At 40.5% G+C, this 23,490-nt stretch overlaps 1 protein-coding gene across 1 annotated transcript in view; it reads right to left on the bottom strand.

The window, feature by feature from the left end:
* LOC121147738 (zinc finger protein 585A-like) overlaps positions 1-23,490 on the bottom strand; it is a 163,847-nt gene that overhangs the window by 95,132 nt on the left and 45,225 nt on the right. Inside the window, exons 7-9 of the mRNA XM_040967643.1 lie at positions 19,576-19,702; positions 19,237-19,329; positions 14,356-15,841 (exon numbers count right to left, since the gene is read on the bottom strand). Of these exons, the coding sequence (XP_040823577.1) occupies positions 14,356-15,841; positions 19,237-19,329; positions 19,576-19,702 (1,706 nt within the window). The remainder of the gene's footprint in view (positions 1-14,355; positions 15,842-19,236; positions 19,330-19,575; positions 19,703-23,490) is intronic.

Below are 23,490 nucleotides of genomic sequence, written 5' to 3'. Positions count from 1 at the left end.
CTGGTGTAGTGTGGACTGCTGTGTACCAGGTGATTGCTAACTAATTTTAACTGCTGGCCACAGAAGGGATTAGATCCCTTTCTGCTAACTGGGAGTGTTCTTTCCTTACTTCCCTACTGAGAGCTCAGTTAAGGAGTGGCAGGTAAAGAGGGGAATAATTATGCACAGTTTGATAGTGGTACATAGAAATATCAGGACCAGGGTCAGTGGTGTTATGACTTCTGGGGCTGTTAGTTTGTGCTATGTCACATTCAGGTCCAGGTCTGGAAAGAGTAGGTCTCTGAAAATCATCACTGAGATATCTGGGTTGAGACACTTAGGAATATGAAAATCTCAGACCTCCTGAAGCCCTGGACCTCTGGAAATAGTCCATTCTCCCATTTGAGTAAGCGACTTATACAAATTTTCTATTTAAAGAGGATATAGAATCCTCTACTTTATGAGATGACTAAGGCTCTCTTTCTGGCTACTAGACCAACAATTACGATCAAATCAAAACTAACTGGATCCGACCCTTTGGCTCAGTGCTAGATCTTTGCTGTCCATGCACAGGGTCTCACATGGGTAAAGCTTCGTGTCTTGGCTCCATTTCCCATCCAACTCTCTGTTTGTATCCTAGGAAAGCAGTAGAGGATGATCTAAAACCTTGAGACTCTGCACTCACATGAGAGACCCAGAAGAAGCTCCTGATTCCTAGTTTTTGATTCAGTCAGCTCTGGCCATTGTGTCTACTTGGGGAGTGAACCAGTGTATGGAAAATTGTTCTGTCTTTCCTTCTCTCTATAAATCTACCTTTCCAATAAAAAGAAGTAAATATTTAATAAAGAAATAAAATAAACAAACTAAACTGAGCTGAACAGTTAAACTGAGCAGTTAGTTAAGCTGCTGCTTATGGTTTTGGCATCCCATAGGGCCACCTATTCTAATTCTAGCTGCTCTGCTCCCAATATAGCTCCCTGCTAATGTACCTGGGAAGGTAGCTGAGGATGGGCCAAGTGCTTGGACCCTTATACCCACGTGAAAGGTCAAGAGGGGGTTTGGGGGCTCCTGGCATCAAGTTTGGCACACACTGGCTATTGTGGGTATTTGGGAAGTGAATCAGAATATCTCTATCTCTGTAGCTTTACTTTTCAAATAAACAAATAAATCTTAAAAATAAAAAATCTGGTGTGAGGAAATACAAATTCTGATGAAAGGGGAAAGAAACCATACATCAAAGGGTCTCTAGGGCCTAGGTACCAAGTAGAGAAAGGATCCAGAAGAGAAGTCTGGGTCCAGATCCAAGGCTATTCAATCAATAATGGATTGGCATGTAAAGTTGGAACATGCTAATGATGTAGAAGCATTGCCATGATACACAATTTCACACCCTAGTAAAGACCCTGAGAAATGTTGTGAACATGATCACTAATTTCTGGAAACATGAAAAAAAACACACGATATATTACATAGAATGGCCAGAATGGCCTTGGGGCAAATGATAGGAAAAAAGCACAAAAAACTAAATGTAACTGGATATATTGTACAATGGTGAATAAACCAGCAGTTGATTATATGTGCAATATTCTCTATATTTTGTTTACAAGTGTAATTGGAATGGTCTAGTGGAAAAGTTTCATGACTTAAAAAAAAAAAAAAGGGCCTGAATTAAGTGTTCCTGAAAACTCTGATGGGGTTGGCCTGTGTGGCCTATGGTTAACAATAGAGGAGGCTGTAAACCTAGGATCCCTAATAGTTACAGAAGAAGTAGATTCTCAAGGATCAAGTGGCACTGTTAATTGCCATAAGGAAAGCAGATGCATAGTAATGAACAATAAGTTTGAAATACCAGTCAGTTCCATCTGATCTCCAGAGAGCTGAAGGGATTTATTAGAATATAATCTCCCTAAAGTACATAAGCAGCCAAAAGGGGGCTTTTTAAATTGTAAAATTAAACCAAAGACAGGATCAGGTGCCTGAGATCTCTTAATGCATACACTCATACTACTTAATATTTAATTTGTGAAGATGAAACAGACGATCAGAATGCTTTATATATAATAGTTGCTTGATAATTGTTTCCCATCATTTTATTTTTATTAGTATACCAAAGTCCATGTTTGCTTATGGTCTATATTTCATGTTGCTATATTTTTACTATGTTAATTTTAATATATATTAATTGCATAGCTTTTATATTAAAATCAAGCAATAACTATAATGCAGTTATGCTAAAAATGTTAAATGAGTGAAAGGGGCCTGACCTAGCGAATAAAATGTTGCCTTGTACACAACAGTATCCCATTTGGACTCCGGTACATGTTCCAGCTCTCCACTTCCTGTCCAGTTTCCTGCTTACGACCTGGGAAAGCAGTAGAGGATGGCCCAAGGCATCACTGTGGGAGACCCAGAAGAAGCTCCAGGCTCCTTGCTCCTGGTTTCAGATCAACTCAGCTCTGACCATTGAGGCCATCTGGGAGATGAACCAATACATAGAAGAGCTTTCTCTCTATCTCTCCTCTTTTTAAAATCTGATATGTCTTTTCAATAAAAATAAATCTTAATAAAAAAAATCTAGAGTATTTAAGTAAAATTATGAAAATTACCACAACTAACCATAAAAATCAGCCACAAAAAGTAACGTTTCAAATATAACTCTGTAAAGTAGACCGAATTATGTGCCCTGATTAAATTCCAAGAAAAACTTAGAAATAAGAATTCTATAACCCAATATTTTTCCACATATGTCTCATGAATCTTCTTACTATAGTGATTCTATACTTCAATGATGTTTTATCTCCTTCTCAAAAAAATTAGGGAAAAAGCAGAATTAAAATGCAATAAATAACAGGATAAATTTCGTTTACCGAAGTTTTTATTTATATTCCTCCTGCCTCCAAAATGATACGGGGAGGTTACACTGAGGTATCACACAATTATCTTATAAGCATTTATCCTACTTCACCTGTAAGGCTCTCAATACCTTTCTGTCCTGAGAAGAAAATGAAAAGTTGATATCCATATCTTGCTTCTTTGGATTTTAAAATGATGAAAAATTCAAAACAAACACACTGAAAGTACCTTAGGAAAACTGATCTCAAGTAAGTTAGTGCTCAAATTGTTATCAAATTCTAAAACATTTTGAGGGCAAAGAAAGCAATGGTTTTTCAACCTTGAAATGACATTTGCAAACAAATAAATTATTAAAAAAAATAACATTTGCAGCTTGCATTACTTGCATTAAAGTATTTGTGGGTTTGTAGACATTTAACACGTAGTTTCCAATATAACATTATAGAACAAACACATATTTATAGAATTTACTTAGTTAGAAAGTATGAATTAAGTCCGAACAGGGTTGGTATAAAAAGTAGAGTCAGTCCTTTCCATTCATAATGTCTCCCTCATGGATCCAATAAGTATAGAGGGAAAACATTCAAAACACTATGATTGCATTGAGACTGACAGATAGGCTTAAGTGGTTTCACTTATACCATATAAACATAGATGCATCTGTACCAAACACAAATGTTTAGCTTGCCATTATTGTCTTAAAAAGTACAGTGTGGCAGATATTTACATCACATTATACATTACACATACTATAGAGAAGGTTTAAAGGATATAAGAGGATATGCAAATTGGATGCAAATAATATGCCATTTTATATAAAGGACTTGTGTATTCATGGATTTGGAATGTTTCAGAATTCCGTAACTATCACTACACACGTCATTGAAAATGTGCATAAGAACTAATCCAGGGCCCAGCATAGTGGCCTAGCAGCTCAAGTCCTCACCTTGAACGCCCCAGAATTATATATGGGCATGGTTCTAATACGGCAGCCTCACTTCCCATCCAGCTAGCTCCCTGCTTGTGGCCTGGGAAAGCAGTCAAGGACAGGCCGAAGCCTTGGAACCCTGCATCGGCTTGATCCAGAAGAGCTCCTTGCTCCTGGCTTCGGATCAGCACAGCTTCAGCCATTGTGGTCATTTGGTGAGTGAATCATCAGAGGCAAGATCTTCCTCTCTGCCTCTCCTCCTCTATCTTTATATCTGACCTTGCAATAAAAATAAATAAACCTTAAAAACAAAAACAAAAGCAAAAACAAACAAAACAAAAAAACAGAAAAAAAACACCCACACCTAGTCCAGTACTGGGGCCAGGCATGCGAAATGGAACCTCTGTTTCATCGGCCAATCTTGACTGATGAAAAGCCCACCCCCAACTGCTTAAAAAGCAGCTAGCACCATGTTTACTTGGTGTGAGGCCAGTGTACCCATCGGGCATCAGGCTTTGCATTGGCTGCCCACTGATGAGCTCTGGGGACTTGGGGGTGCTGAATTATTGCCTAGGGACATCCATGGATAAGGACACGGTACCTGTAAGTGAGGAATGAATTCTGAGAGACATCTGACAACAGGGCCACTGTACTTGCGGGCAAGTGAGGGGATTGAGACCTGGTGGTTTGGAGGGGAGACTGGAGAGTCTGTATGGGTTAGACAGATAGACCAGCCCACATGGGAGTCCTGAGAAGAGCTTGTTAGTGCAGAACATCACTAAATGCCAAATGGCAGACCTCATGAAAGCTATTGCTGGGGCCTATCTAGCATAGCTAGATCCCAGTACCTGATTAGAACAGGGGATGGGTCACATTAGAACAGGGCCATGGCACTCACCAGCACACAAGAGAACCAGCTCTGGGGGGGGGGGGGGCAGATTCAGTGGGGGATAAGTAGGCCCAACCGTATGGAAATGCAAGTCCCACTGGTTAGCTGAAAAGTTGGGGTGGTGACTGGCTGAACTAGGTGAGAGTATGGGACCTGCCAACACTCACAGTACTGGGACTGAGAATAGGCTGGGCAGGTCCAAGCTGCAGCATCTACATGTACATCCTAAAACAGGGTGTAGGGCGGGCTGTCCTGCAACATCCACTAGCTCATGCAAAGGCCAAGGTGGAAGGGCATGCTATGCTGGGCAAGGACCTAGCACCTGCTGAAGCATGTGAGATCACGTTCTGGGAGTGAGCTGAGTTGGGGAACCTGGGAAACTCCCCTACTGGGCCATATCTCCCAACGGCAAACACGAGTCCAGTCCTAGGGGTAGGACAAACCGGTCAAGGCAGTCTGCTCCGTTGGCAAGTGTGTGGGTTAGTTTTGGAAGGGGGATCAGACAGGGCCGAGTAAGCCTTAGCCCACTGGTGAGTGAAGAAACTAGGCTGGAGTGCAGGTCATGCTATGCCAATATGGGATCCTGGTACGTTGAAGGCAAAAAATTAGCCAGTGATCTATCGCATCAGACCCAGTAATTACTTTCTTAACTGTGTCCCCTAGGAAGCTACAGGTCAGATTTTTCACACTGAATGCTCACCTTCTTTTTTAACACAGTATCTTGTACATAATACTAACTAGAAATAAATTGTTTGGAAGAATGAAATGAAATTCCAATAAATGGTATAAAAAATCTAAAACTCCCATGCTTACAAATACTGCAGTCAACGAAAGTTAAAGACATCTAACAAGTGCAGAAGTAAAGAATTTGAACGTAATGTTCCCCATATCTTATTCAGTAAATCACAGAATCTGAGTTATATGATGAATTAAATTCAGTGACCCTTCAGGCCTGGAAAACCCAGAGCCCCAGGAAAGCCTTTAACTTCCTGGTAAAAAATAGATAAGGTATTTTGGAGTTACTGAGTAGGGATTGTTTAATATGCATATTTTAGCAGAAAGTATCAAGTACAGAGTTTTTACCAACATGCTAAATGACAAAAAAACTCTATTTGCCAAATTTTATCTGAATGATCACAACTGACAAGGTAAACATGCTGTTAGAGATGGAATATGATTTAATGTAGACAGTGACCAATGCAAGATACCGATTTGATGACCTTTTCAAAAATTTAAGACAAGACTATGTTATTTTCAAATGTTCTCCATTGCCTACATAGCACCCGAAAGAAGGTTTGGTAAAGCAATATGAGTCACAAGAGATGACGAGTACAGAGTATGTTCAGGATGGCCCAGGTCTTGAATTTTAATGGGCAGTTGCCAGAAATCCAGTCCTACAGTGAGCCAATGGGGAAGAAAACTAGATTACGAAGCCTTCCATGTACTGTGCCATCAGACCAGGAGATCCAGAATATTTGTCAGGATTTTCAATCAATAATAGGATTTGTAGAGCAGCCAAATAGGTTTCCTATCCATTATCTGTTGTCCTAGAATGTTTCAATCATTCAGGAGAATATAAACATTTAAAAGATCTTTTTAAAAGAAACATAACTGAGTTGTGAGTTTGTAAACAGATTAGATTAGATGGGTGACTTTTTTTGAAAATAAATGTTTGTTTTTTTTAATTTAATATTCTGTTTGGACAGTATCCAAGTTAGGTTATAATATTTTTTAAATTTAATTTAATTTTTTGTTTGCATTAAGAGCAATAGTTATATGGTACCACTGCAAAACTAGCAAACGGAATTAGCTCTTACACTGGAAAAATGTCTTCTAACATGTTCCTTTTTAGCAGAAGGGAAAGTTGCTTGGTTATATTAAGTTAAATGTTGAATATACACGCATACAATGAATTTATTTAATTTGTAAGGGTTTTTTGGGAGGGGAGCTTGTATTTATGTTTTATAAAACAAATACAGATGTACATGAGATCTCACAAATCCCTCTGCGCCAATACTTTTGTCTCTACCAGATTCATCCTGTATGAAAAAAGAAAAAAGAAAAAAGAAAAAAAGAAGAAAAGCAAAGCAAGAAGTGGGAAGATGAAGAAAGAAAGAGCAAAACATTTTTCTGTGAGAGTAGATGACAAATTCCGGATAACAAGTCTTCTTCAGGCAACTTACACCCAATATTCTAAATAATATTTAACAAACAAGTTCTATTTATGATAACAATGCATACCACAAATCAGTTCTCTGGATTTCATTAATGGATATAGAAGAAAAGATAAATTATTTAATCTCTTTAGCATCATTTTTTAAACATCAAAATTTACAGAAAAATCTTTGCCTGTAAGTATATGTATACGCTATGAGATTCTGCAGGACCAGATGGCATTCAGTTAAGGCATTGCTTCTGAAAATACTATTTACTCTCTTTTTTTTTTGCAATAATTAAATCCTATCAGAATTTTTAATATATTGATAAACACAAACTATCTAAATAATATCATGATCTACAAAATATTATATTTGAGCCTGGCACAGGAGCCTAGTGGCTGAAGTCCTCACCTTGCACATGCCTGGATCCCACAAGGGCGCTTGTTCATGTCCCAGCTACTCCACTTCCCACCCAGCTCCCTGCGTGTGGCCTGGGAAAGCAGTCAAGGACAACCTAAAGCTTTGGGACCCTGTACCCATGTGGGAGACCTAGAAGAAGTTCCTGGCTCCTGGCTTCATGAAGATCAGCTCAATTTTGGCCATGTAGCCATTTGGGCAGGGAATCAGCGGATGAAGATATTTCTGTTTCTCCTTCTCTCTGTAAATCTAGCTTTGCAATAAAAATAACCTTTTAAAAAAAATCTAAAAACAAATCTATTATATATCATTAAGTTATCACATCATTAATGTTAAAATCTGAGATTGTCTTATCTTTCACTAAAACACCAATTTTGTAAATTAGTTATTCTGCTTTGGGGAGCCAAGTAGATACTGCTTCACTAACATTTTTGAATTCCAGATCTATCTTGGTCCTGTATTGAACCTGAATGGGAAGAGAGCAAGCCAGTCAAGTGTCAAAATGGAGACTCATGTTCCAAAGGAGCCATCGAGGAAACTTTTCCAGTGCTGTGAGCCTTGATATAGTATACAAAGGTTTGAGAGACCATTTTGAGAAATGGACACACTCATTCCAATTGTGTGGGAGTGAGAGATGCCAAAATATAATCTTGCACAAGTTTTGCCTTAGTGGTTTGCGAATTATTGCTGTGTTGAAAGGGTGGACACAGCAATGTGTGCTCAACCAAACATGACTGATGGGCATGTCGTGAAACCACAAAGAGATGTTGTTAGAGCAGACTGGAAAAGACCAATGCCATCTAACATTGATAAATATGTGTGCTGGTAGTGATAAAGATGATACCAAAAAGCATGAGACACTAATTAGCATGGCAAGACTGAAACAATTAAAACTACAACAGGCAGAGTAGAAAACTAGGTTGCTTTGTGACTTTTGATGATGATGTCACGTTTGGTAAGTTGTCAGAAACACAAAGCTACTATTGGGCATAGCTGTGAAATTTAAAAAAAGAAAAACAAAAATTTCTAAAAAGATTCAGTCTGAGACTGGTTCACAAAAAGACAATGGAGGTTAATCTGTCAACTTTCATAGATTACAGAGGAAATTTTGCAGGCGATGGAGGCAATTTTGGCCGCAGTGCAAAGTTTGATGAGGAAGGTAGTGCCACTTCAGGTAGTGGATATGGTGGCAGCAGAGGAAGTTATGAAGGAGGTGATGGTAGCTTCCTCATTACAGTAGCACAGAAAGCTGTGATATTACTGGACAGAACTCAGTGTGGTGGAAGAAGAGGGTATGATGGTTACAATGAAAGAAGAAATGTTACAGGTGGCAACTACAATGATAGAAACCGCAATGATTTTGTGAATTATAATGGATGAAAGAGCAATCAAATTTTGGATCCATGAGAGTGAGCCATTTTGGCAGGAGCTTAGGGAATCCCTATGGCAGTATCTATGAAGCTGGGGGATGAAAGTGGTAGATATGTTAGCAGAAGGTTGTTTTGTTTTTTCTAGGATTTATTATTTATTCTGATTGGGGAATCAGATTTATAGAGAGAAGCAGAGACAAAGAAAGATCTATCCGCCGCTTTCACTCCCCAAGTGGCCTCAATGGCCAGGGATGAACTGATCCAAAGCCAGGAGCCATCAACTTCTTCCAGTTCTCCCATGTGGGTGCAGGGTCTCAAGGCTTTAGGCTGTCCTCTATTGCTTTCCTACACCACAGACAGGGAGCTAGATGGGAAGTGGGGCTGCCAGGACATGAACTGGCAGCCACATAGGATCCAGGCATGTGCAAGGTGAGGACTTTAGCCACTAGGCTGATGCAGGGCCCAACAGAAGGTTCTTAAAACAGAAAAACATAATGCTGCAATTCTTAGCAGGAGAGTGAACAAAGAGTTGTCAGTAAAACCATGGTTACTTTGAGACAGTCATCCGAAATGCATTGCAGGAGCTCTGCCACAGAGGGAACAATGATCCACAGTGAGAAAAGTTACTGCAGCTTGAACAGAAATCCCTCTTGTTGAGGGCTGTCATAGCCAACATTTGCAAAAGTGCAACTAAAAGTGCAATGTAGTTGTTCATTAGATGTATATTCTTCAGGTCTTGTGTGTTGTAGCTTTGACTTCTTCTTTTCTCCTATGATATTACAGGTTTATTTCCCTATAAGTTGTGATAGTGGTGCCACAAATAAAAAAACAAGAAATTTTAAGAGTCCAGCACAGTGACCTTGTGGCTAAAGTCTTTGCCTTGCACATGCTGAGATCTTCTCAGCAGCCCTGCTTCCCATCTAGCTTCCTGCTTGTGGCCTTGGAGAGCAGTGGAGGACGGCCCAAAGCTTTTGGACCCTATGCCCACACGGGAGACCTGGAAGAAGCTCCTGGCTTCAGATCAGCTCAGTTCTGACCACTGCAGTTACTTGGAGAGTGACACAGCAGATGGAAGATATTTCTGTCTATCTGACTTTCTAATAGAAAAAATAAGTAAGTCTTCAAAAATGTAAATTCTATTAAGACCTCATAATGATGTGTCACCATCAAATTTTTTTTAAGAATATTTCAATGTCTGCTAGCAAACACTGTCTGTATTGTGACTGCAGTTCCAGACTATCATTGATAAATACTAATAAGAAATCCAGGAAATACACAAGAGACATTACTCAATGGCACACTGTCAAAGTTAAGAGCCAGCACATACACAAGAGAGACATTGTTTAAGAATACATTATCAAAATTAAGAACCTTCTCAGGTGTTTATAAACTCCCAGTTTAGAATGAACTTAGAGAAAGCTAAAAAGGTAGGAATTACTAACGCTCTTTTTTATACTTTAGTTCCTTCTTAAACTTCAAAGCAGAATGAGGAAAAGCAGCTTCTATCTTCAACACATCCTCAAGAAGGCCACTCAGAATCTTATGCATTAGTTGTACTGAAATAACAAAATGGAAAAAAAAAATTTCTACCTCCTAATGATACAAAATTATTGAGTTGACACGTCAGTCATTCAGTAGCATGTTATTTAACTTCTTGGTGTTGTTAATTTCTTTTTTCTTCCCAATGTTGATTTTGTTTTGTGGCTCTTCATTTAAGGGGATTTATAGTAGCTGTAATGGAGTAGCTGTAAAATTTTATTTAACTTCATGGCATTGTAAATTTCTACTTTTCTATTGTTGATTTTGCATTATGACTTTTCATTTGAGGGGATGTACAGTAGCTGTAAAACGGAGACTAACATCCAGTTGTGACGATACAATGCAGTATGCATTTCTACATCCAAAGATGGACTTACAATGAAATTGTTTACTATATCTTGACAATAGGATGATGGACTCTCTGCCATTGTCCATGCCCGCAATGATGGACATATGACTGTGTATGAAGAACTATACTATAGTAATGATATAGAGAAACTAGGTGGGGGAAAAGGGGGAATTGAGGCTGGGATAAGGGAAATACCAGGAGCCTATGGAACTGCATCATAAAATGATAATAATAATAATAAAATGCTAAAAAAAAGAAAACATGCATTTTTACTGTTTTAAATATGTTGTATTCCTCATGTGCACATAGGAAGAAACAATTTCCATTGCCTAAATATCTCTACTATCTGATATGCCATATACCAAGTCTAGATCTAAATTCTCTGCTGTTGAAAAGAACATGCTATTTAAGTGTAGTCCACAGCAGAGTCCCAAAATTGGACTATCATTTTTGCTACCTTATGGTTGACCAAGAAAAACAAATTATAATTCTGGATCCACATAAAACTGAGCTCAAATGCTTCCTTAATATTTACCATTGGTGCAAATGCAACAGGTTTACAGAGGGCCAGCAAGTACTCAACTGCCCTAAAGTTTAGAACCAATTGTATATTCAAACCAAAGGAAACCAGAATACTTAATTTTATATTCTCTGCAATTTCTTGTCTGGTTGTATTAATTATGGGCTGTGATACTTTCCAGCTATTTATTTGATTTGGTCCAAATTATTTGATCAACTCCACTTCTTTGTAAAATTGGGTCACTTCCATAACCAGAATGTAGTAACTGCTGGTATTAGTTATACCTAACATTATTAATCCCATCTGCTTCCTCATCCAACTTCCTATAAAATCTGGCTAGGAAGATCTCCTCTTCTGACAGATGTGCATTCTGAACATGAAGTTTTATCAGCATATGCAACTCTGATTGCCTGCTTCTGTGTTCTGGGATATTTGAGCTTTTCACCCCCAAGGAATTTCACTGGAACCTTTCTAGCCTTGTCTACTAGAAATATTCTGAGACAAACTGGAATAAAATGGAGAAAAGAAATGAAAGTGTTGTGCTTCCTTCCTACTGGTATGAGATTTGGAGGTGAGTAACAAAGGCAACATCTACCCTTCAAAACTCATTTCATTTCCTTTGGCATGTCTCCTGAACTTCATCAGATTCTGGTCACTCCTTCCCTCTTACTGAACTCAAGCATAACCCCAGGACAGTGACACAGCAGGCCAACACTGAAGAATCAACTGAAGTCACACCAATCTTTATCATATCGGCCTTCATTGGTCACATGGTAATCTAACTGCTTCCTCCTAGCCTTGATGTGTTTTGGTCAGAAACTGTGTACAATGTACACTATACTCTTCTATGTATACACTGAACCTGTTCAGACTAAGGACAATTGAGCAGAGGCAAAGGATGGTATTCACTGTCAAGCATGCAAATTCAACATCAGCACATTCAACTACAATTGCCCAGACTCAAGAAAACCAGTTTTGGCTAGAAGCTGCATGTGTTCTGGACAAGGCGAGGTTGCAAGGAACCAGGGACGCCAGCTCAGTAATGAGCAGCTGCAAGTAACTTAAGTAACAAGTGAGCCCCCATATAACCACACTGGCGCACACACAGAGCTGCCCATGTGACTGAAATTTTTCTGCATTAGGCTAAAACAAAGGATCAAGATTTGTAAACAGACTTAAATCCTTTTTCAAGTCTCCGATGGGACTTGGATCTTCTGCTTGCAGGAGTTGCTGGGAGCGGTTAAGGATTTATCAAAGACTTGGCGGGCTTCTTGCTGGAGGTGGTTCTGAGGGAGTCACACTGTGGATGAGTCTTTCAATTTTGCTTTTGAGACTCACACTCGGAGCACTGGAAATCTTATGTGTTATTAAAGTTCTAAAATTACCTTTTGCACTGCAGAGTGCAAACTAAACTCTTGGATGATGTTTTTCTACTTTAATGAAAAATATGAATGAAATTAACTATTTGATGCATTCTACTTCTAATGCAATGCTAATAATGAAAGTTTTCCTGTGTATTACTTCTGCCTCTTTTCTTCATGCTTTCTACACTATGTGCCTCTCAAACCCAACAGAGAGATGAGTCTCCTGCTAACACAATATATTTCTCTTGGTTAAATCTTTAGATATGCCAAGTTACATTTGTGATAGCATTGACATTCAAAATTGATACCTAACCTTAATAATTCAGCATTTTATGATCATAGATTCTACTTTTTGCCTTAACTATCTGGAGTAAGCATAATTATTTTGGCTGTTAATTTTTCTATGAGACACCCATAATCATTTATGTCTCCTTAATTCTGTAATTTTCTTAACATTCCAGGTAGGGTATTTGCAATTGGTATGTGAAAGAAGCCCAAGGAACATGACCATGACCAATGGGGTTTCATCAAGTTGGTAGCAGTAGAGGTGACAGGGTGATTTGTAGAAATGTTTTCAGGATGGAATAGGACAGGGCCAGCTGGTTGCAGCCAGCCACAGTATGCATCTTAGCCAAAGTATAGAGCAATGATTACATCATTTGCATGAACACTCTTTCTGAGTATATCTTTGGAGATCTAAGTTGAACACAAGCCCAAACTGAATTCACAAAGAGCTTTGTGGGCATGGTGTAAAGGTTCACAGATTTTAAGGAACAAAGTGAGAAAATTAAAGGAAAAATATATTAAGAGACACAGAGCCATTATAACATGTAACATTATTGTGTTTATATGCAAATATCTGCCAATAGTTCAGTGAAATAAAAAAAAAAACAATGTCATATAGGTTAGACAAATGCAGTCAGGTCAGTACTCAGCTAACGAAGAGTGAGAAATTCTTACAGAGTGTAAGAAACAAAGGAAAAAAAATGCTGACACAAAAATCAATTACATAAAGACTGTTTGCACTCCATGTCATAACACTTAGCTCACAGCTTCTCTCTGCCTTTTAGACTCCTATAGTGCAAGCAGCTCCAGGCTCATCTACAATTAAGTCTGTGATTACTTGGACCACAAAGGCACTAGAGACTCACTCCCTAAACAAAACATTCATCATGCAGGTTTGGAGCCATGTGCCACATTTGTGCTCACACAGCTGATGTACACAAATGAAACAGGAGAAATGACATGCGGCCATAAGTCAGCATCTCCAAAAAATAACTTTGCAAAGAATGAAAATGGCATTTCAAGTGCATGTTACAGAATGGTTATTATCATTATACCCCGAATTAATCTGTGTCAGCAGAGATCATTTACATAGTTTCAATTACAATAAGGAGAGGCTGAAAATGCAGGATTTATGTCCAAGAGAGGAGACACTGAGGAACATATAACCAGTTTCTATGATATAAGGCCACTCTTTTGATTCCTCTTCCATCTCTTCTAATTAAAAAATAAATCTGTCCACATTCATATCACTCAGCATGCCTCTGTGCATAGCTGACATCTGCTGAGGCTTGACTTCTGAGAAAAGACTTGGCAATGTTCAACGCATTCCTAGTTTGTCTTCTACATTTTGATTTTTCAAAAAGGTTTATTTGAAAGGCAGGGTGACAGAGACAGGGAGAGACAGAGAAAGAGAGAGATCTTCCATTGGCTGGTTTACTCCCCAGATGTCTGCAACAGCCAGGGCTGGATCAGGTTGCATCCAAGAACCTGGAACTCCATCTGGCTCTTCCACATGGGGAGCAGCAACCCAACTAATTGGGCCATCATCTGTCGTCTTCTCAAGTGCATTAGTAGCAACCGGAATTAGAAGTGGACTATCTGAGACTTTAACTAGTTCACTGATATGGGAAGTAGGAACCCCACCTGGCATCTTAACCTCCTGCGTCACAATGCCTGCTCCATTCTTGTGAATATTCTGATGCTTGTTGAGATGCGACTTCCTGCAAAAGGCTTTTCCACATTCTTTACATTCATATATTTTCTCACCTGTGTGAATTCTTTGATGTATCCTGAGATTTGACTTCTGGCAAAAAGTTTTAGAACATTGATTACACTCATAAGATTTCCCACCAGTTTGAATTTTCTCATGCCTAACAAGATCTGACTTCCGGGAAAAGGCTTTCCCACATTCATTACACCCATAAGGTTTTTCTCCCGTGTGACTTCTCTGATGTATAATCAGATACGACTTTTGATAAAAAGCTTTTCCACATTCATTACATGGATAAGCTTTTCCTTCTGTGTGATTTCTGCGATGTATAAGTAGGTTTGATTTCAGATAAAAGGATTTTCCACAGTCACTACATTCAAAGGGCTTCTCCCCCGTATGAGTTTGCTGATGTCTGCTGAGGCTTGTTTTCCGGAAGAATGTCTTCCCACACTCGTTGCATTCATAGGGTTTCTCTCCAGTGTGCGTCTGTTGATGCATCATGAGGTTTGCTTTCCTGCAGAAAGTTTTCCCACATTCATTACACTTATAGGGTTTGCCCCCTGTGTGAGTCTGCTGATGCTTACAGTACAGAGACCAGTGGTAGAATGATTTCCCACACTTCTTACATTCATACAGAGTTCTCTGATGTTGTGACAGAGATGACTTGTAGAAGAAAGTCTTCCCACATTCTTCACATTCATATAATTTCTCACCTGTGTGCAGTCTCTGATGTGTCCTGAGGCTGGACTTACGGCAGAAAGTTTTTCCACAGTCACTGCACTCATAGGGCTTTTCCCCTGTGTGAATTCTCTGATGTATGATAAGGTCTGACTTCTGGTAAAAGCTTTTTTCACAAATATTGCATTCATTGGTTTTTTCCCCTGTGTGAGTTCTCTGATGTCGATGGAGGTTTGATTTCCGGCAAAAGCTTTTTCCACATTCATTACACCAATAGGACTTACCTCCTGGATGAATGCTGTGACGAATGGGAAAGTTTGGTTTACAAGTGAAAGATTTTTCGCAATCAGTATATGCATAAGGATTTTCTCCTGTGTGTGTCATTTGATGGACTGATAGGTCTGACTTGTGTGTAAGGAACATTGTCTCACTATCAAAAGCATTCTTCTGTCCATCCTGCTTAAAAGTCTGTGGCAAAGAGTGAACATTGAGATGCTGATCATGATACTCATAGAGTTGAAAAGGCTTCCGAGGCTCGTCATGTTTCTCTCCAGCCCACATATCATCAGGCTCACCAAAAAGAGTATTCTGATAGGCACTGTACTCCTCAGGACCCATTTCTGCATAATTTCCATCCTTCATGATCAGTTTTGACATATGATTGGGTTTTACATTAAATATATCTCTTAAATCTGCATTCTCCTTGGTAGATATGCTGCGATTTGTCATCACAACTTCCCAGTAAATCACATCTTGAGTTTCCCGACGAGTCTCAATCAGGTCATCCATTTTCCGGATAACTGAAATGAGAAAAAAAAAATCACATCACATTCATAAACTGTATCTAAATGTTTCTCTTGGAATGTTCACAAAGACAAAACAGTGTTTTCCTATCACAATGAAAACATTTTTGAATAGCAATAAATGATATTCATTTGTGACAATACATACTTTTTCTCCCCGGTGAATCAACATAGCAAATCATGTTAGCAGATTTTCCAATGTGAAATAGGATTTTTGCCAATTGCTTTATTTCCCTTTTAACAGGGAAATATTTAGCCAAAATATTGATCTACTGCCTAGCACTAATATCAAGCAAACAACTTTTTATCAGTCACTTTCCCATTGTCCTTTTTTCTATTTTTTCATCTAATTATGTTTTGTACTTCTTTTTTGTTTCTCTTTCAGCTTGGAAGGCTACAAGGCTTCTACAATTATTGATGCGTAGATGAAGGCATGTGTCTGTAACATAACTAGAAACATGGTTTAAGAACATGCTATGCACCTGTGTTTTTCTACACCCACTATTCCCCAAGGAATGACTGTAGCCATTTGTGGGATTTTTTCAAATGCAATGTCTCTTCTTCACACTACATTAAGGCTATACATACCACATTCCTAAAGAAAGCTGACATCTGTTTCTCAGCATCATAAGAGAAACAAAAAAGTAACAGCCTAACACTCAGAATACATCCTCTCTGCTGGACTACAGGAGTCAGTCCTGCAACCCACGTTGAGACCACTATCTTGGAAAACTGTCTGACCCCATTCGAGGTAATAGTCTTGACATTCTCCACTCATTTCCTTATGCATACTCCTACCTGAAAATCCCCTGCTTTGAATGTTCATTTTCTATGTTTGTATTTCTATTGTTACCTATTGCACAGACAACTTCAAATTTTATTCCCAAACTCCAGTCCTTCAACACTAATCTGTTGGCTCACTTGTTCCTTGAACTCAGAATACCCTGGTCTACCTCCCAAGGCTAGGACTGACATTTTGTAAGCTCTTATGTTGGGTCCTATTTGGCACCAAAATTTCTAATGCTCTGGTATGTAAGGTTCATTTCTGAATCTCTATTCTCATGTTACTTAATAAAGGTTTATTTATTTGAAAGGCAGAGAGACAGATGGGGATCATCCATCTGCAGGTTAACTCCCCAAAAGATAGCTGGAGGGGTTGGAGTTGGTTTAGCAGTGGCAGAATCCCATAGGGACACAAGTCCAAGCCTGAGCTGCTCCACTTCTAATCCTGCTCTCTCCTTATAGCCTGGAAAAGCAGTGAGGGTGGCTTAAGTCCTTGGGCCCCTGCACCCACATGGGAAAGCTGGAAGAAGCTTCTGGCTTCTAGCTTCAGATTGGCTTTGCTCTGGCCATTACAGCCATCTGCTGAGTGAAACAGCAGACGTAAGATTTCTCTCCCTGTCTCCCCTTCTCTCTCTTTAAATCTGCCTCTCAAATAAAAATAAATAAATCTTTAATAAATAAACAAATAACATAAAAAGGCTGAGACAGGTCAAAGCCAGGAGCCAGAAATTCCACCCAGTGTCCCACATGGGTGATAGCACCTGGGCCATCTGCTGCTTTCTCAGACCCATTTGCTGATTACTGGGTCAGAAGCACGGCAGTGAGGACTTAAATAGATATGGGACATGGCACAAAACACTGTACTGGAATGCCAATCCCTTTTCTCATGTCCTTTTCAACCTCTATAAAATCCCAAATTAGGAAGCAAACAATTTCCACAGAGGTTTAGCAACCGTGTGTGATATTCAGATCCAATTACAGAATGTCTGGTTTCAGTCCTGGATCCTTTGTCTCCAATCTGGCTTCTTGCTAATGCATACTCTGGAAGCCATACAATAATGGCTCAAGAGTTTATAACCCAGGCCTGGTACGACGGTCTAGCAGCTAAAGTCCTCGCCTTGAACATGCCAGGACCCATATGGGCGCTGGTTCTAATCCCAACAGCTCCACTTTCCCATCCAGCTTCCTGCCTATGGCCTGGGAAAGCAGTCAAGGACAGCCCAAAGCCTGCACCTGCATGGGAGATCTAGAGGAAGTTCCTGGCTCCTGATTTCAGACTGGCATAGCTCCAGCCATTGTGGCCACTTGGGGAGTAAATCTTTGGACACGAGAACTTCCTCTCTGTCTCTCCTCCTCTCTCTATATATTTGACTTTCCAATCAAAATAAATAATTTTTTTTAAAAAAAGGAGTTTATATTCCTGCTGACCATATGTTAGACCGAAAGAGTTCTGAGGTTCTGGTATCAACCTGGCTTAGCTATAAATGTTGCCATCATTTGGATGCAGGGCCCATCCCTCCAAGGGTTAACCTCACCAGGTATGCCTGCTGCACTAATCTTGCTTTTTCTCATACTGACTGCGCTTGAGAAAGCTTGAGAAACTGCGGGCCGATCAACAGGGCACAACACCCCTACATGACTGATGGGTTCATGTTGACCTAACTGCAAACTCCCTGATACACGTGAGACGTTCAATGGCCAAAGAGCTGGGAAAAACTCCCCAAGAGGAACTAGGCAGGGTATATTAAGACAGCCTGGGTTTCCAATAAACGGCATTCTTACACAAATGACCCAGTGTGTGTGTGTGTGATTTTTGTTTATTAACTCTAGTCCTTCCGCTCAGCTCAGAGTACGTGGAGACGTAGGCGTTGCCGGCATTTAGAGAGTGAACCAGCACCTCTGTTTGATTTGCTGTTTCTCTGTCTTTGAAATAAATATTTTTTTTTAAAAAATAAAAGACAGGATACTGTCTTTTTTTGGATTTTATATGCCCCAACATATAGTACTTCAGAATTAGAAAGCTTTTCATCTCAATATTGAGGTAAGCAATTCATGTCTCTAACATTACATTCTTTTAGGACCCCAAATACAAGAACACATGGCACTTTTTCATTCTCTCATTTTGATAAAACTTTCTGTATGTCTAACCTAACCACCGAATCCATTTGTTATTTCTTTTCCTCTCTCCAGAGAATGCAAGCTCTTTAAATGAAGACATACCTGTTTCCTTTCACTATACTCCCTTACAACTGCAAAAAGCTAAATACGTATAATCTGCCCAACTGACAAGCATTTAAAGAATAAACGTGAATAAAGGCTTGAAGGATAATAAGAGTATAAGATAGAGGAAAAAACTGAGAATTTAGAGGCCAACTCTAACCAACATAAAGGAAAGGTGAGAAGGCATTGAAAATATCCAATAACAACACAGAAGAAAAATACATTTCTAAGAACCTTAAGCAGAGACTATAGAATGCCAGTGTCTGATGCACATAATCTCAGCTGTCAGCAGGACTGAGACGTGGGAAAATCTGCTGATAACACCCCGGCACAAACAACATCTGGTGAGCTCTTGTCCCAAACTCCCAGCCCCATATGTACAGACTGACCTTGTAGGCTCTGGCTTATAGGTTCTTCTACAACCCATGGCTCTAATCCTTGCTCCAACTTGAAAATGATTTCTGGCTTGGAAATGCAGCAACCTATGAATGGGAAACAACACAGAGCAATATGTAAAACTGTTCAGTCAGATCCTCAGCAGAATGGCAGGGGTTCATCTTCAGAAGCTGTGCAATCAAAGGGCTGGTATGATTCCCCCACTATGGAATGTTGAGGTTCACATTCTCTGTGCACTGTCATCATAACACCTATGTAATATCAAGGGTTCATTTATTTTTCAACTGGAAGGAAGGCATTCTACTTGGATGGCACTGAGGTCTTCCACTCACCCAAACACATCAGGTTGCTGTAGGTCTCCAGCATCACTTCCCTGTACAGAGTCCTCTGAACACTGTTCAGCTCCTGCCACTCCTCCCAGGTGAAGAACACAGCCACATCCTCAAATGACACAAACACCTGCAATATGAAATTTCTGTTGAGCATCTCAGGCTGAATCATAAAATAATTATGGAAGTGCATTCTTTTGTGTGTATCTTACACACATCTTATATAAGATGCAACTTACTTGGCACCCTATATGACAGTATGAGGAAAAGCCATAATGTAAATATTTTGCCTGCCAATAAACCTCATAATTCCAAGACCACAGTTTCTCTTAATAACACATATTTTTCCTACAAAGAACAGGATGAAAAATACTTGACCCCAAAAGGAGCTCACCATTTGTAAAACATAAACAGTTGAAATAACATAGTTATTTTAGAGATACAGAGATATATGTTCAACATAGATCAGGGTAACAAAGATGTAGACAGATATTTTTAAAAATAAATACTTAGGAAATGACACTACAGTGTATGGACAGCTGAGCCGCTATCTGCAACACCAGCATCCCAACATGGGTGCAGGTTCCAGTTCCGGCTGCTCCACTTTTGATCCAGCTCCCTGTGCCTGTGAAAGCAGCAGGGGATGATCCAAGTGCTTGGGCCCCTACAGCTACATCTCTCACAATCTGTAAATCTGACTTTTAAATAAATAAAATCATTTCTAAAATGATACAATGTGAAAGATATGGTAACAGGGAGACTGAAGGAGAAACAGATCTTCCCCCACTACTTCATATCACAAATGATTTTGATACCAAAAAAATTTAGAGATTTATTTATTAATTTGAAAGGCAGAGCTGCAGGGAGAGTGGGGTAAACATAGAGACTTTCCACTTGCTGCTGCATTCCCCATATTGGCCACACAGGCTGGAGCTGAGGAAATCTGAAGCCAGGAGCCAGGAGTTTTTTCCAGGTCTACCATGTGGGTGTAGGGGCCCAAGCACTTGGATTATATCAATTGCTTTCCCAGTACATTAATAAGGCGCTAGATCAGAAGTGGAGCAAGAGCAACCTGGACTCAAATTAGTACCCATACCTGCTACACCACAGCATCTGCCTTGGTACATTTAATCCATGCAAGTTGGAGTAAAAAACTCTCCCTGTCTCTCCACTCTCCCTGTCTTCATATCACCATCAATTAGTGGTATACACGATAGAGTATCATTCAGCCTCAAAAAAATAATAAAATTGGGTCAGGCAACAACGATCCTCACAATTGCTGGCTCCCCTGTAGGGGCTGGTTCATACTCCAGCATCTCCACTTCCCATCAAGCTCCCTGCCTATGGCCCGGAAAGCAGCAGAGAATGGGCAAAGGTACTGGATGATATACCCACATGGGAGACCTGGGGAGGCTCCTGGCTTCAGATGAACTCAACTCTGACAGTTGTGGCCATTCAGGGGCTGTGGCTGAAAGACCTTTCTGTCTTTCCTTTTCTCTGTATATCTGTCTTTCTAGTGAAAAACAAAACAAAACAAAAAATAAACAAATAAATCTTAGAAGGTGGGGGAAGGACAACACAATGGCTCAGCAGCTAAATTCTCACCTCACAAGTGCTGGCATCCCATATGCGTGCTAGTTCATATTTTGGCTGTTTCACTTTCCATCCAACTCACTGGGAAAGCAGTAGAGGATGGTCTAAAGCCTTTAGACTCTGCACCGATGTGGGAGACCCAGAAGTTACTGGCTCCTGGTTTGACATCCGCTGAGCTCTGGCCTTGTGGCCAGTTTGGGAGTGAAGCAGCAGATTGAAGGTCTCTCTGTCTCGCCTTTTCTGTGTAAATTTGATCTGCCTTTCCACTCACCAGCATACCTGCTGGGACTTGGAGCAGACAGGCTGGGCAGGGCTACAACACCTGTTAACCTGCATGCAAACTGGGTTAGAGGGGAGAGAGAGACTGGGCTAAGTGACCATATCTGCTGGCGGAACACGCGTGAGCCAGAGTAAGTTCAAGCTGGTTGGGCTTTGCCACAGCACCAGTTGGCAAGTAAAACCTGGAAAGTACAAAATCTGGAGTTGGAAGTGAGCCTAGTAGGCAAATCGTGGCCACCTCTCTGATGGGCTGCAGCTGTGAGCATGACAGGACTGGGAGCAGGCCTGACTGGATAGGAGGTAGCACCCAGTGGCATAAGCATGGTCTGGACAGTGGGGTCAGTTGGGCTAAGATTGGCTCCAACACCTGTTTCTGTGTATTGGAGCCAAATGGGAAGAAGACAGACTGGGCCTGTCCGTTGCACATACTGCCGTGAGTAGGAACTAGAACTGGAGGCAGGTCTGGTGGAGGTTACTAGGGATTGTTCAGACCAGGGTGCAGGTCCTGCTTGTATGAGGGTTGAGTGTGTGGTGGGCAGGGTTGAGATGGACCACAGTATCTGTTGGTTTGTATATGTAATAAGGCTGGGAACAGAACTGACTAGGCAATGGAATCTACCACTGTGTGTGTAGACTGATGTGGGTGTCATAATGAGCTGGACAACCTACTCAATGGCACACACAGGAGTCACATCTGGGGTCACCTCAGGCAGGGTTTTTTGGAGACCCTCCCAAGTGGACCCCTGAACTCAAAATTCTTACCTCAGGGAAAATCACAGGATCTGTGGTCTATCCATGGAAAGCATGTGTCAGAACTGGGCCTCCTCAATTGCTGAAGCCTGGGGAGTGAACAGCATGCCCAGATGTACATGGGGACCTAATAGCTCACGGGGCCTAAAGAAGACATCTAGTACCATAACAGAGGATAGACGGCAGAACAAACTGGACAACTCTCTCAGCCAAGCCTTGACAGCATGTATGTGGGTGAGTGGAGGCTTTGAGATGGACTATGTCAGCCAATGGACATTGAAAGAATTTCTTTAATCTTGGAGCAACAAAAGCACAGCATCTCAGAATTACTGAAGCCAATTAAGCAGTACACTCAGAACTTGCTCCACATTGAGTACCCTAGAATGACATCCAGTGGTTACCCCAAATCCTCTGGTTCTGATCTGGTTAGGCTGCTTGGAACAGCCTTGTCCCCTCTCTCAACTTTCCCCCAGATGCAGGTAAAAAATTGGAAGCCAATGTTTCATCCACTTTCGCCCATATCTTGACCCAACCCTGACCAGTGGCTCACATGGGCATATATCCTTCTCAGCTATGTAAACATCATCAAAAATAAAATAAATGTATTTTCAAAAAGGTTCTTACAGTCTAAATTATAACCACTCTAACAACTGAATTAAACTTACTACATGATACTGATAAAATTAAGATGTATTTATTTGAAAGGCAAAATTACAGGAAACGATGGAGGAAAAGAAAAAAAAATGAAAAAAGAAAGGAGGGAAGAGAGGGAAAGAAAGAAAGGCGGGGTAGAGAATGAAAAACAGTTACCTTCCATCCACTTTCCAAATCGCCACAATGGCCAGGACTGGGCCAAGCCAAAGTAGAAGCCTGAAACTTCATCCAGATCTCACACACGGACGCAGGACTTAAGGATTGGGCTATTCTGCACTGCTCTTCTCAGGTAGCAAGATTGGGGATGGATCACTTCTTAGCCTTTTGGCTAAATCAAGTGTAGTCTGTTATCGGTTTAAGATAAGAGGTAGAGCTCGGCCATAGTCCCCGCCGCAAAGTCCCCTAGATCAGGTGGGTCCCAGTCTCAGGGCAAGGAGCAGGCTTAACGCCCCCTCAAGGTGGCACTTGTCGGGGGCGCTCCTGCCAGACGGAACCCCACCGGGGACTCGGCCATAGGGGACTCGGCCATAGTCTCCGCAGCAAGGCGAGGACAGATGCTTCGGCATTCTCCTGGCCCGGAAGCAACTAAAGCTCCTCATGGGCTGAGTCCTCGGCTTTGGGCGGCCAGTGTATCAAATGGTG

Source organism: Ochotona curzoniae, unplaced genomic scaffold (genome assembly GCF_017591425.1).
Source record: "Ochotona curzoniae isolate NIBS_2020 unplaced genomic scaffold, NIBS_Ocur_1.0 scaffold_461, whole genome shotgun sequence".
Lineage (NCBI taxonomy): Eukaryota > Metazoa > Chordata > Mammalia > Lagomorpha > Ochotonidae > Ochotona > Ochotona curzoniae.
Note: the sequence above shows the minus strand (reverse complement) of the source record. Positions and strands in the feature narration are given on the sequence as shown.